Source organism: Neovison vison, chromosome 6 (assembly GCF_020171115.1).
Source record: "Neovison vison isolate M4711 chromosome 6, ASM_NN_V1, whole genome shotgun sequence".
In the NCBI taxonomy this organism is placed as follows: domain Eukaryota; kingdom Metazoa; phylum Chordata; class Mammalia; order Carnivora; family Mustelidae; genus Neogale; species Neogale vison.
In genome coordinates, this window is record NC_058096.1 from 1,634,572 (window position 1) to 1,648,697 (window position 14,126).

Below are 14,126 nucleotides of genomic sequence, written 5' to 3' on the forward strand. Positions count from 1 at the left end.
CATCACACCACCCCTCCCTCCGCACCTCGTAGTTCCTTGGAGCATCTCAAAGAAAGCACAAGCAATAGTACGTTCCACTCAAACATTTAGGAAGCGTACCATGAATAGGAATTCAATTTTTATGCTTTCGTGTGTGAAATAATATGAATCTTGGGTGTCTCACTTGATGAATTTTGACAAAGGCATTTATCTGAGTAGCCCAAACCCCATCAGGACACACATCCTGACCTTGCTCCAACCTTCTCAGGGCCCCGGATGTGACCTGTGCCCTCTGCTCAGGCCGTGGACACCACTGCCCTCTCCAGATAGCCTCTTCTGCCAGCCAGCGTCACCCAAATCCTCCAGAAGCAGCCGCTGTTCTGATCTTTAAAAGAAGAAACCCGTTTGCTTGTCTTGGAGCCTCACTTTAAGGGGATCATGCCGCGGGCGCTTTGGCCCAGCTCTGCCCACCAACACTGTGTTTTGAGACCCATTCACGTGGAGGCAAACACACTGTGCTCCTCTTCCTTGCTGGTCCCTTCTCCCCTGTAGGACTGTCGTGCCTGCTTTCTCCATCCCTGTAGATGGACATGTGGGTTCATTCCAGGTCTGCCTCTTATGGGGAGAGTGGAGTGAACGTAGCTTCTCTTGAAGCCTTTGGCTCCCAGAAGCTGGAACAACCTCCAGGTGCCCATTATCTGTAGGGTAGCTCTGGTGTTTAGGGAACTCTTTCTTCTTTGAGCTGAAATCTACGTTCCTGTCCCACTGGCTTCTTGATGCAACCTTTGGGACAACACACAATGAACTGCTCCCCCGGGAAGCCACTGCGGGTCCCTCGGGCTGTGTCTCTTCCTCCCATCATTTGTGCCTCATCGGCACTTTCTAGGATCAAAGAACCATGCATGAAGTCCTCACTTGAAACAGTGGGAAGGAATGCCCCACTCCTCTAAGAGCCTGGATTACAGCTTTTCTTGGTGGAGCTCCCCAACATGCGGAGGGGCTTGACCGCCCCAGGAGAACCACCCTTGGACGGCGCTTCTCAGCCATTGGCTTGTCCAAGCGAGCAGGTGACAGGGAGAGACAGCTTCAGGGTGAAATCACAGAAAGACACAGTGCTGAGGAGCAGAGAGATTTATTTTTAATAGGTCACTAAGCTCTTATGGAGAAGAAAACACCATCACTGATTCGGTAATGAGACATGGTGGGAGAGGTCAATAGAGTGATTCCTCAGCAGCAGGTAGGGGTGCCGCAGGGGACAGGTCTGCAGAGCAGGGTGGAGCAGGAGGGCTGGCAGCCCCCAGAGGACTGGCAGGAGGGAGCCACATACACAATGGGCTTGCAGCTCACAGGCAGGCACACGGCTGGCTTGCAGCTCATGGGCACACACACGGCTGGCTTGCAGCTCATGGGCACACACACGGCTGGCTTGCAGCTCATGGGCACACAGCAGGACGTCTGGCAGGAGCTGGGCACACAGCAGGACGTCTGGCAGGGGCTGGACATGCAGCAGGACGTCTGGCAGGGGCTGGGCACACAGCAGGACGTCTGGCAGGGGCTGAGCACATAGCAGGCCGGCTGGCAGGAGCTGGGCACGCAGCAGGCCGGCTGGCAGCCCGTGGAGCAGCTGGACTGGCACATGGTGGCGTGGGGCTGGAGCGGAGTCAGGGAGGAGGACGGGGCTGGTGTGGAGGCTCCTTCCCCAGGCAGCCTTTATACCCGGGCTGTGGCATCCTGGCCACAAGCCACACGGGGCCTTCCTCCTGGTGGCCTGATTGTTTTCTTCCTCCTCCTCCTCCTCTGTGCGTCTCTTCCTGGAGTTTCCTGGTGGAAGCGACTCTGTTCAGGAGACTCTATGACAGCTGGAGGCTCAGCGTGACCCAGCAGCCCCGCGATTTCTCGACCCAGCCCAGGTAGGATGGTGAAGGACCATCGGCTGGGGACAAGGGCCCCCATATCAGGATGCTCCAGGTCCTCCCCGAGCTCACGTACCCTGTCCTCTGCCCACACAAGCACCGTCCTGCTCGCCAGACCGGGGATCCCTGTTTCGATTTGGAAACTCCGTGACGTCCCTTCCCAAGGGACCAGAGCCCCGCGGCTGGGCTCCTCACTGGGGACAGCCGTGGCCGTGGCATCCACCATGTCATCCGGTCCCGGCTTTGTGCCAGGTGCCATGCTGTCAGCTCGTCACTGACTAGTCACCAGTCCTTGCCGCCATCCTAGGGGTAGGGGAGCCACGGACGCGGATGCGCGGTTGGATTCCGGGATGCGTGCGCGCTCTCCCCCTGCGGCCAAGAAGCAGGCGTTTGAAGCTCAGTTTCGCTCTGGGGTCTGCGGTCATTACCGTTGCGCCAAATTATGCTGGGGTTTTAGGGGTTCAGTAGTGACATAGCATACAGTCCCGAATCAGCTCGCAGAGACAGGAGCAAGAGCGGGCAGAGCATGTGTCTTCTGTGGCTTCCAAGCTCACACGGCAGAGCTGCCCTCCAAGACGGGGCAGCACCGGCCGGAGCCCAGGAGGGGCGGCGAGGGGCGAGCTGCCCACGCCGGGCTCCTCTCCCACCGCTGGGAAGAAGGCAGCGGCAGGGGTGGGGGTCGATACCCCCCACAGTCCCCGGAGCCCTGACCTGACGTGTCATCTCTAGCACATTCTTCTGAGTTGGGGGCCATTCGGCAGGGGCACTGTCGCTCCCCCTCTGAGGCTGCGCCCCCCCGGGCCCTCTGCACAGGGATGAGCCCCCCAGTGACAGCAGGTGTGGACAGAAGGGCTCCTCAGGTGGCGCAGTAACAAGCCACACTAGTTAAGTCATTCCAAGACTGTGGTCTTGGGGGCTCCCACCGTGGTCAGAGCTGAGACAAGAACAGCCTGGAGCCCACCTGAGAGCACACAGCAGCGTGACCTGGAGACCTGGGGGTGAGCCGCGTCCATCCACACGCTCCTCCGTCCTGACAACAGGTTAAAACCCGTCAGGACCAAGAGGATCCAGGGTGACCACACGTGGCCACAGGTCCACACGTGACCTAGTGACGGAGCTGCGGCTTTCCACGGGTCACTTGTCAGCCACGAGAAGGACGAAAACGAGGCTGCTCCTTCCTCCTCCCGTAAGGCTCCTCCCAGCGCCCCCCTTCGGGGTTCCCTGCCCCGCACTCTACAGCTGGTGGGTCTCTTCATTCTCGTTTCCGGGGAGGGTTTCAGCCCCCCTCGTTCAGAGGACGTTCTCTCTCCTTTTGCTACACGTGGCACCCTTGGTCGGCAGCGCCCGGCTTCGCAGCTTCACTCCGTTCCCGTCCGTCCTCTGGTCTCCGCTGCTGATGCCAAGTCAGCTGTCGCCTTTTCTCCTGTCTGTGAAGTCATCTTCCTCTCACTGCGTTGGAGGCTTTGCTCTGTATTTTGGGTTTTCATCACGGTACCTATTATGTGCCCAGGGTTTACTTTTTTTTTTTTTTTGAAATTTATTTATTTATTAGAGGGAGAGCGAGCGAGCAGGGGAAGAGCAGAGGGAGAGAGAGAATCCCGAGCCGGCTCTCCGCTGAGTGCAGAGCCCGACAGGGGCTGGAGCTCAGGACCCGAGACCCTGACCGGAACTGCAGTCAAGACTTGGGCCCCCAATGGACTGAGCCACCGGGGCCCCTCTTTTTATTTTTCTTAACTCTTCCTTCTCCTTCCGGTCAGATAATTTCTCTCAACATGGGTTCACGTTCGCGTCCTCTTCATTCTTCTGTCTTCAACATCCCAGTGAACGTGTCAGTTCCGCTGTGTGTTTTCAGTTCTAGAATCCCTCTCCTGCCATCTTTTTTATTTTTTAACCAGTTTCCATTTATCTGTCAAACATTCCCTCTCCATTCAGTCATGAAGATAATACTTTCCTTTAATTCTTCAAATGTATCTTCCTCAGACTCTTACACGTATTTAGAGCCACTCTCCCCCCATTGTTTGCCAGCAACGTCCAGACTGTCTCAAGTTGCATGACTATTGATTGACATGTTTCTTTCACTGCAGATTCCGTTTTCTGTATCTTTTATGTCTAGTGATTTTTTTTATTGTATATTGGAATTAATTATGACACTAGATATAGGAGGTCTGCGTTCTCTTTTACTGGCTGTTGATTTCTGTTCTGGTACATGATCACTTGTTCACCGACTATCTTGGACGTGCACAGCCTGGTTTTATACTTTGCTGGGGGGGGGATCTGTTCCGTCACCTGCAAGTGTCCAGGTGCGTGGCTAGGTGTGTGCCTTCTAGAACAGAAGCTGACGGACTCTCCTGTCCGTGACAAGCTGTGCTGGAAAATTGTAAATGACACCGCCCCCCAACAAAGGGGTCAGTCTTTGTGCTGAGACTGCCCTGTCCAGGTGGGCCCCAGCAGGTGCTGTCTGCAGGCAGGTGGGCCCCAGCATCTCTGTGTGCAAGGAGTGAGGCATGGCATGGAGGAGGGGGTGAGGGAGCTCAGATGGCTGTCCCTCCTCATGGAGGAGACCCTGGAATGGGGAACAGTCAGTGTCTCCCTAACAAATGAACTCAGACTGTGAGTGTGCCTGGGTGGGGGTGCCTGGACCTCGCTGACCTGTGTGTCCATCTTTGGGCCCTATTCTGGAAAACTCTTATAAATCTGTTCCAAATCTTATAATTCAGCAGCATCTTGCAGGAGTGTTTTCAGAAATACCATCTTCTGTGTTGAATTCGAGAGTCCTGGGTGGGGTGGAGAAGGGGTGCTAGAGACTGTGGGTTCTTCGTAAGTCCAGTGTGGACTCCAGTGTCTACCAGCCAGAGCCCCGGGGGGCAGACAGAGGACCTCCCTGCCAGCTTTCTGGCGATAGAGGTCAGGCGAGAGTCCCTGGAGGAGAGGAAGACCCGCCACCAGACTCAACCAGACTTCCTCGGAGTCCCACGTGACAGTTGACCTCTGTGGGCCGCATGTGTGTGGCTGGTGTTCCCTCCCACTTCCCAGGGACACCCTTGCTTCTGGTGGGGCTGCGCCTCCTGCCAGGAGGTCCGTGCCTTGGTTTACTGTGCTTCTCTAACGATGAGGCTTTCTCAAGACAAGGATCCAAGGCTGTTGCCCGCCAGGAGTTCTCTGTGACCCACACCCTTCCGTCCACGCTTGTGCTGTGGGCAGGTGGTCGCCGTGTCCTTCCTTCATGTTGGCCGTGCTTGACCTGCAGCCAGAAGCTCCCGGGACACTCGGACATGAGCCAGACATACCCGTTCTCCGAGCACTTGCCTTGGAGCCTTCCTGACGTGGGGGAGGCCGTCCAGGGGCCATCATCATGTGTGCAGGGGTTGGGACACCCATGTTTTCAGAGTCGCACAGAAGTGGCTCCGGAGAAATCATAAGGAAGGACGCAGAATCTGGCTGGTGCCAGTGACACACCTGGGCATGTTTCCAAGTGTAACTTGCATTTGGAGAGGGGCCGATTAGTCATGAGGGTTAGGGCCAGACAGACAAAACACCTGCAGCAGAACCCAAGTTCTGGGACACAGCCCGGAGGAAGCACAAACAAGGAAGTCAGCAGCTGTGTCCCGTGCTGTCCAGACCCCCGCAGCCCAAACATAAAGGCTGCCCGGGACAGGAGCCTCCAGAACTCACCGCCTTCCTCCCTGATTCCACTCCAGCCCCACGCCACCATGTGCCACACCAGCTGCTCCACGGGCTGCCAGTCGGCCTGCTGTGTGCTCAGCCCCTGCCAGATGTCCTGCTGTGTGCCCAGCTCTTGCCAGCCGGCCTCCTGCACCCCCAGCTCCTGCCAGACGTCCTGCTACGTGCCCGTGAGCTGCAGGCCCGCCGTGTCCGTGAGCTGCAAGCCCGCCCTGTACGTCGTCCCCTCCTGCCAGTCCTCTGTGTGTGTGCCCGTGAGCTGCAAGCCCCTCGTGTTCATGGCCTCCTCCTGCCAGTCCTCCGGGGGCTGCTAGCCCTCCCGCCCCGATGGTGAGAACGCCTCTAGAATTCAACCCTGCTCTACGGACCTGTCTCCTGTAGCGCCCCGTCCTGCTTCTGACCAGAATCCCCCCCAGCTGCTCCCAGGGCACAGGGGGCCACATCTGCGCCCCTCCTGGAGGAAGTCTTCAGCACCCTCCGGGTTCTGCACAGGCAGATGAAGAACGTGCCCAGTGGACCTTCGAAAGCCCATGGCGAGGATGTGGCAGGATGACCCGGATCCCTCTGTGACTCAGCGTGTCCCCTGTGGGAGGCCTAGTTTCCGGGGTCCTCTGTCTCCAGCGGGAACCAGCCCTGTGTGAGCCCAATAAACCATGCTTTCCTGATGCAGCTCTGCGCGCCTGGCTTCTGTTTCTGCACACCCTGTCTGTGCTACAAAGTGGGGAAGGCTAAGCCCCTTCTCACAGAGGCTCCTGGAAAGTGGGAACCCCTGTGGAGGACGTGGTGGTGCACGTGGCTGGGGGGTGGGGCGTCACGTCAGTTATCCTGTGTCCTGGCTCCTGTGTTCCGGAAGGTTGAGTCCAGCTCCTAACTCTTTGTTACGTTAGATCTGCAGAACCCGACCAGGACGGGCCCCTGGATCATGACTCACTTCTATTGCTGGTCCATGTGTGGCCCGTTTTTAGCCGATGGATGATCAGTTACTGGTTATTATAATACCCCCAGGAGCCTACTCCCTAACGTGGATGCCGGGACAGCATCAGCCCTTTACCGCTGGCTTCTCAGGGTGGATCTGTGCGCTCTCTGCTGCCTTTTGAGACAGAGTGGAGCCACACCTCTGTGCCCTGGAGAGGCGTGCTTTCTCCCGCAGCCTCCGAATGATGGTAGGAGGCTGTCCTGCATGTACTGGCCTTGAACTCGCTTCCACCGCATGCGTTCTTGGGAGGATTCGTGTGCGTGCGTCCTCTTGACACTTCCCTGCTGCTCTATCCCGGGCCGCTGCTGTACAAGGGCCGGTGTGGGTGCCGGGGGACGGGGGCAGGGGGGCCGAGCCGTGCGCTGCCCTTGTCCCACCTTTGCCGCCTGGGACCCTTCCATCGAGGCCAGCTGACGCCCTGTGTCTCCCCGCGGCAAGGCAGGCACCTTGTGCGTGTTGGGCAGTGCCGCAGGCGGGTGCATGGGGCCAGGCTGTGTGGTCGCGGGACACACTTCCCCCTTGCCACCCTGAGAACGGGCACCATCTGGAAGCCCTGGGCCATGGAGGAGATTTGGGGAATTCGGCTTCTCAATCACTTGGTCTCTGCAGACACCATAGCTCCATGCCTTGTTTCTGGGGGTTTGTTTTGGGATGAATTTTCTGGGTCAGAGAGTGGGTGCACTTGAGACCCACTGGCCTGGCACCTCACTGGTGTGTAGCAGGAGGGGGCCTGGCTGCCGGCCACTGGGCAGCAGAGGGATGGGCAGCCACCGGCCAGCCGGCAGGAGGCACGGCTCAGCCATGCAGGGGACACCACGTGGCGGGCACAGCAGAAACTCCCCTGGCCTGGGGGAGGGTGCCACCCAGGGGTCCTGCGGCAGGGCAGCAGGCGTGGTGCGCAGGGGCTCGAGGCTGGGCTGGGCTGGGCCCGGGCAGGGGACACCAACACAGAGCAGAATGGCCGTCTCCCTGGACGTTCCCCTGGACGTTCCTCTGGACATTCCTTCCACCCAGGTGTCTGTATTTGATGTGTTGGCTGCACCGCTTGGCCCGCGACACCTGTCACAGGCTCTGCAGCCTCTCCTGCCACAGGGAGGAGTCTGGTCCTCTGTTTCCGGTCAGTTCTATACTTGACCTCCCAAGCAGGTGTGGCGTGGACAGCACCACTGACGTGACTCAAACCTGCCCCAGTGTCTCGGACATCAGAGGACCGGGAACCAGGAGACAGCCTGGGAGAGGCCCCTGAGCGTCCCTCCCCAGACCTGCTCGGCTGGGCACCTTCTGTCTGTCCCTGTCCTCCGCCTCACCCACCTCCACCTGCCTGTGCCCTAGACAACACGGGCCTGCACAGGCACACACACATGTAGACATGAACACGTGCATACACGGCATGCACACACACACACACGAGCAGGCTCACACTTGAGCACACACACGGGCATGCACACACGCACACCATGAGCACACACAGGCACACACAGGTCACAAGGGCACACAAACAAGCACCCACACACACATGCACAGAGTTGCACACATGTGCACACACACATACAGACACACATGGGCACACACAGAAGCACACACACACGCACACAGCACTCTGCTGGCTTACCAGGCCCCCTGGTGAAACTGGCCGGTGGGAATTCCCATGAGGCTCATGGCGTAGGTAGGACACCGGACGCCAGCGTGGGGTACCTTCCGCGTGGGGTACCTTCCGCTCTGTTGCTGCACGAGAGGCATGTGGCAAGAGAAAGGCTGCTGGCAGAGTCTGGGGAAGGGAAAGGAGTTTTACCGGGTTAGAAAAGCCATCCCTAGCGCCCCTTGCAGGAACCCCGCTTGAGATTGGGGTTGCTAACCCCAGTGCGCGTCTTCACCCATGTTCTGAAATAAAGCAGTATATTCTGGCATTTTCTTTAGCATTTAAATGGCATCATAAACCCTGCGTCCTTTTGTAACATGCTTTTCTCCCCTTAAACGTTGTGTTGGAGCAATCCATCCCAGACAACACCCGTAGCCCTTGCCATCTCTGTTCACGGCCGTCTAGTACTCCACTGCACGCATATGCCGCGCCTGCTGATTCTCCTTCATGCGCTTTAGGTTGTACGTGATTTTTAGCCGCTTCCTCGCATGCTGCCAGTTTGCATTCCTCTAACGTCTCTGGTGCATGTGGCCAGCGCTCCTCTCTCCAGAAGGGCTCCTGCTCATGCACGGCCGTCGCCTACACTGGGGTGTGGGAACCACTGTGAAGAGTGTCTGCCCTCACCTCACACCCCAGCTGCCACGGCATCGGATACCCTGTCTTTAAAATTTTTTTAATTTAAATTCAGTTAACTAACATATAGTGTATTATTATTTTCAGAAGTAGAGGTCAGTGATTCATCAGTGTTGTTCCGTCGCGGGCCCTCCTTAATGCCCATCCCCCACCCCTTTCCCTCCAGCAACCCTGTTTGTTTCCTATGATTTAGTGTCTCTTATGGTTTGTCTCCCTGATTTCTCAGTGTATAAAAATGCAACTGATTTCTGCATTGATTTGCATGCATTGATTTCATATCTTGCCACTTAATGAATTCCTGTATGAGTTCTAGCAATTTTGGGGTAAGTCTTTTGGGGTTTCTACATAGATTATCATGTCATCTGCAAAGAGTGAGAGTTTGACTTCTTTGCCAGTTCAGATGTCTTTATTTCTTTTTGTTGTGTGATTGCTGAGGCTAGGACTTCCAGTACTATGCTCAACGACGGTGGTGACACTGGGCATCCCTGCTGTATGCCTGACTTTAGGGAGAAAGCTCTCAGTTTTTTTCCCATTGAGAATGATATTTGCTGTGGGCTTTTTGTATATGGCTTAGATGATATTGAGGTATGTTCCCCTATCCCTACACTGACGTTTTAATCAAAAAAGGATGCTGTGCTTTGTCCAATGCTTTTTCTGCATCTATTGAGAGGATGTTATGGTTCTGGTCCTTTCTTTTTTTAATGTGGCGTATCATATTGATTGATTTGTTGATGTTGAACCACCTGGCAGCCCAGGAATAAATACCACTTAGTCATGGTGGATAGTTCTTTTTTAAATTTTTTTAAGATTACTTATTTATTTATTTGACAGACAGAGATCACAAGCAGGCAGAGAGGCAGGCAGAGAGAGAGGGAGAAGCAGGCTCCCTGCTGAGCAGAGAGCCCAATGTGGGACTCGATCCCAGGACCCTGAGATCATGAGCCAAGCCAAAGGTAGAGACTTTAACCCACTGAGCCACCCAGGCGCCCCGTGAACAGTCCTTTTATTTTTATTTTTTTATTATGTTTATTTTTAAAATTATTTATTTATTTTTTAAAATTTTTTCCAGTGTTCCAGAATTCGTTGTTGATGCACCACACCCAGTGCTCCATGCAATCCGTGCCCTCCACAATACGCACCACCAGGCTCACCCAACCTGCCACCCCCCACCCCTCCAAAACCCTCAGTTTGTTTTTCAGAGTCCAGTTTCTCATGGTTCATCTGCCCCTCCAATTTCCCACAGCTCCCTTCTCCTCTCCATCTCCCCATGTCCTCCGTGCTATTTGCTATGCTCCACACATAAGTGAAACCATATGGTAATTGACTCTCTCTGCTTGACTTATTTCACTCAGCATAATGAAGAGTCCTTTTAAAATACTGTTGGATCCTCTTAGCTAGTATCTTGGTGAGAATTTTTGCATCCATATTCATCAGGGATATTGGTCTGTAATTCTCTTTTTTGGTGGAGTCTTTGTCTGGTTTTGGAATCAAGGTAATGATGGCCTCAGAAAAGTTTGGAAGTTTTTCTTCCAAACACAGGCAGAGAGGCATTTCTAATTTTTGAAACAGCTTCAGAAGAACAGGTATTCATTTTTCTATAAATGTTTGGTGAAATTCCCCTGGGAAGCTCTCTGGCCCTGGGCTCTTGTTTATTGGGAGATTTTTGATGACTGCTTCAATTCCTTACTAGTATGGGTCTGTTCAGGTTTTCTATTTCTTTCTGGTTCAATTTTAGTGGTTTATACGTTTCTAGGAATGCATCCATTTCTTCCAGATTGTCAAATTTGCTGATGTATAGTTGCTCCTAATATATTCTGATAATTGTTTGCATTTCTTTGGTTTTGGTTGTGATCTCTTCTCTTTCATTCATAATTTTATTTATTTGGGTCCTTTCTCTTTTCTCTTTGATAAGTCTGGCCAGGGATTTATCATCTTATTAATTCTTTCAAAGAACCAGCTCCTAGTTTTGTTGATTTGTTCTACTGCTCTTTTGGTTTCTATTTCATTGATTTCTGCTCTGATCTTTATTATTTCTCTTCTCCCGCTGGGTTTAGGTTTTCTTTGCTGTTCTTTCTCCAGCTCCTTTAGGTATAGGTTTAGGTTGTGTACTTGAAAACTTCTTGTTTCTTGAGAAAGGCTTGTATCACTGTACACTTTCCTCTCGTGACGACCTTTGCTGCATCCCAAAGGTTTTGAATGGTTGTGTTTTCATTTTCATTTTTTTCCATGAATTTTTCAATTCCTCCTTAATTTCCTGGCTGACCCACTCATTCTTTAGTAGGTTGCTCTTTAACCTCCATGTATTTGAGTTCTTTCCAAATTTCCTCTCATGATTGTGTTCCAGTTTCAAATCATTGTGCTCTGAAAATATGCAGGGAATGATCCCAGTCTTTTGGTACAAGTTGAGACCTTATTTGTGGCCCAGGATGTGAGCTATTCTGGAGAATGGTCCATGTGCACTCAAGAAGAATGTGTATTCTGTTGCTTTAGGATGGAATGTTCTGAATATATCTGCAAAGTCCATCTGGCCCATCTGGTCCATCAGTGTGTCATTCAAAGCCCTTCTTGTAGATCTTCTACTCAGATGATCTGTCCACTGCAGTGAGTGGGATGTTAAAATTCCCTCCTATTACTGTATTATTATGTGTTCCTTTAATTTTGTTATTAATTGGGTTATATAATTGACTGCTCCCATGTTAGGGCATAAATATTTACAATTGTTAGATCTTCTTTTTGGCTAGATCTTTAATTATGGTATAATGTCCTTTGTCATCTCTTATTACAGTCTTTGGTTTAAAATCTAATTCATCTGATAGAAGGATTGCTACCTCAGCTTTCTTTCGATGTCCAATAGCATGATAAATGGTTTTCCATCCCCTCACATTCAATCTGGAGGCATCTTTGCAGATAGCACATTGATGGGTCTTGCTTCCTTTTTTTAAAAAAAAGATCTTATTTATTTATTTGACAGACAGAGATCACAAGTAGGCAGAGAGGCAGGCAGAGAGAGAGATGGGGAAGCAGGCTTCCTGCTGAGTGGAGAGCCCAATACGGGGCTCAATCTCAGGACCCTAGGATCATGACCTGAACTGAAGACAGAGGCTTTAACTCACTGAGCCACCCAGGTGCCCCAGGGTCTTGCCTTTTTATCCAATCTGATACACTGTGTCTTTTCAGAGTAACTGTCAAAAGATATGAACTTGCTGCCATTGTATTACCTGTGAAGTCACTGTTTCTGTATATTGTTTCTGTTCTTTTCTGGTCTATGTAACTTTTGAGCTCTCTCTTCTCTTAAAGGATCTCTTTTAACATTTCTTCTGGCCTGGTTTAGTGATCATAAATTCTTTTAGTTTCTGTTTGTCCTGGATGCTCTCTATCTCTCCTTCTATTCTGAATATCATCCTAGCTGGAGAAAGTATTCTTGGCTGCATATTTTTCTCATTTAGCACCCTGAGTATATCATGCCAGTCCTTTGTGTCTGCCAGGTCTCGTGGACCGGTCTGCTGCAAACCTTATGTTTCTAGCCATGTAGGTTAAGAGCCACTTGTCCTGAGCTGCTTTCAGAATTTTCTCTTTATCTCTGAAATTTGCAAGCTTCACTATTATATGTGGAGATGTTGACCTATTTTTATTGATTTTAAGGGGGGTTCTTTGTGCCTCCTGGACTTGAATGCCTGTTTTCTTCTCCAGATTAGGGAACTTCTAAGCTATAATTTATTCAAATAATCCTTCTGTCCCATTCTTTCTTTCCCTCGTCCTCTGGGACTCCAATTATTCTAATATTTTTTTCACTTTATGGAATCTCTTTCAAATCCTTCCCTCATGATCCAGTAGCTGTTTCTCTCTCTTTTCTCAGCTTCCTTATTCTCCATCATTTTGTCTTCTAGATCACTGACTCTTCTGCTTTATTTGTCCAGCAGAGCCTCCATTTTTTATTGCATCTCAATAATAGCCTTTTAAATTTTGATCTCATTAGATTTTAGTTTCTTTTACTTCTCCAGTAAGGGATTCTCTGGTATCTTCTATGCTTTTTTCAAGCCCAGCTAGTATCTTTATAATCATTGTTCTGAACTCTAGTTCTGACATCTTACTAATGTCCATATTGATTAGGTCCCTGGAGTCAGTATTGCCTCTTGTTCTCTTTCTTGAAGTGAGTTTTTCCATCTTGTCATTCTGCCCAGCTCTGTCCTGGGATATAGTCCACATCTTATACCATGGCCACTACAGTCACATGATCCACATGTTGGCAGTCTGGTAGTTGTGATACACATCTTGGGAGTTTTATTTTCAATTTTTTAAATAGGACAACATGCCTACATAAAGTACAGAAAACATAAGGCACAGCTTGATAAACAGTGTTCCCTGTAACCGCCACCAGGTCCAGGGAGTGGGCACACCCCATGTCCAGACCTTCTGGTTCCTCCCCCACACCCATCCCCATCTTCCTCGGGTGGCTGCCACCCTGACCTCCAGCATGTTTGAGGACTTTCCCTTGTTTCTAAACTTGTACGATTGGGATTTCCTGCTAACCTATAGTCAGATTCTGGTGTTCAGGTTCATCTAGCTCATAAATAAAAGAGAGGGAGTGGTCTCATTTTTGTCCTCTCTGTGAGAGCTTGTACAAGCTTGGAGATGTTTTCTACTTGAATGTTGCCAGCAGACACTTATAGACCCTCTGGGTCTGGTGTTGTTTTGGTGGGGATTCTGACTCCTGGCTCAGTTTCTGTAATGGTTATAGGCTAGTCAAGCTCTGAATCATTCATTTTGGAAAGTTATATGTTGTTATAGAATTTATTGGGGTTAGGTTGTTCATAATAGTCATTGCTGATTTTAAAATCTCCATTTCAGGGGCGCCTGGGTGGCTCAGTGGGTTAAGCTGCTGCCTTCGGCTCAGGTCATGATCTCAGGGTCCTGGGATCGAGTCCCGCATCGGGCTCTCTGCTCAGTGGGGAGCCTGCTTCCTTCTCTCTCTCTGCCTGCCTCTCTGCCTACTTGTAATCTCTCTCTGTCAAATAAATAAATAAAAATCTTTAAAAAAATCTCCATTTCATCTGTAGTCCTGCCACATTTTTATTCCTGGTTTCCTGATAGTCTTTATTTGTGCCTTCTCATTTATTCCACCAGCCAGTCTTGTCAAAATAGTTATTTTTTCATAGAGTCATCCTTGGATCTGTTGATCTGCATGGTGTAACTCTTTCCAAGTTCATTAATTTCTGCCTGTGCTTTTGCTATTTCTACATGGGATCACTTTAAGTGCACTTCCATGGCACTTTCCATAGAAAAACTTCAGAAAGCTAAGCACAAA

General features: G+C 51.4%; 2 protein-coding genes across 3 annotated transcripts; one reads left to right on the forward strand and one right to left on the reverse strand.

Annotated features, from left to right (window-relative positions):
• Positions 1-1,206: 1,206 nt before the first annotated feature.
• Positions 1,207-1,648, reverse strand: LOC122908257 (keratin-associated protein 12-1-like). 2 transcript variants are annotated; one of them, XM_044250847.1, is made up of 2 exons: positions 1,543-1,648; positions 1,207-1,434 (listed from the first exon to the last, which is right to left on the reverse strand). In XM_044250847.1, exons 1-2 carry the CDS (start codon positions 1,615-1,617, stop codon positions 1,207-1,209), a joined length of 303 nt encoding a protein of 100 aa, XP_044106782.1. In that variant the 5' UTR covers positions 1,618-1,648. The 2 variants fall into 2 exon arrangements, with proteins under 2 accessions (XP_044106782.1, XP_044106781.1); XM_044250846.1 differs by having other exon boundaries at positions 1,207-1,648.
• A 3,750-nt stretch (positions 1,649-5,398) lies between these two features.
• LOC122908255 (keratin-associated protein 12-2-like) lies at positions 5,399-5,887 on the forward strand. Its single transcript, XM_044250843.1, has one exon. It carries the CDS (start codon positions 5,399-5,401, stop codon positions 5,885-5,887), a length of 489 nt encoding a protein of 162 aa, XP_044106778.1.
• Positions 5,888-14,126: the final 8,239 nt, after the last annotated feature.

What these genes read in the sequence shown, in the direction of transcription:
- LOC122908257 (XM_044250846.1), bottom strand. Translation starts at nt 1,617, where the DNA reads ATGTGCCAGTCCAGCTGCTCCACGGGCTGCCAGCCGGCCTGCTGCGTG.
- LOC122908255 (XM_044250843.1), top strand. Translation starts at nt 5,399, where the DNA reads ATGAGGGTTAGGGCCAGACAGACAAAACACCTGCAGCAGAACCCAAGT.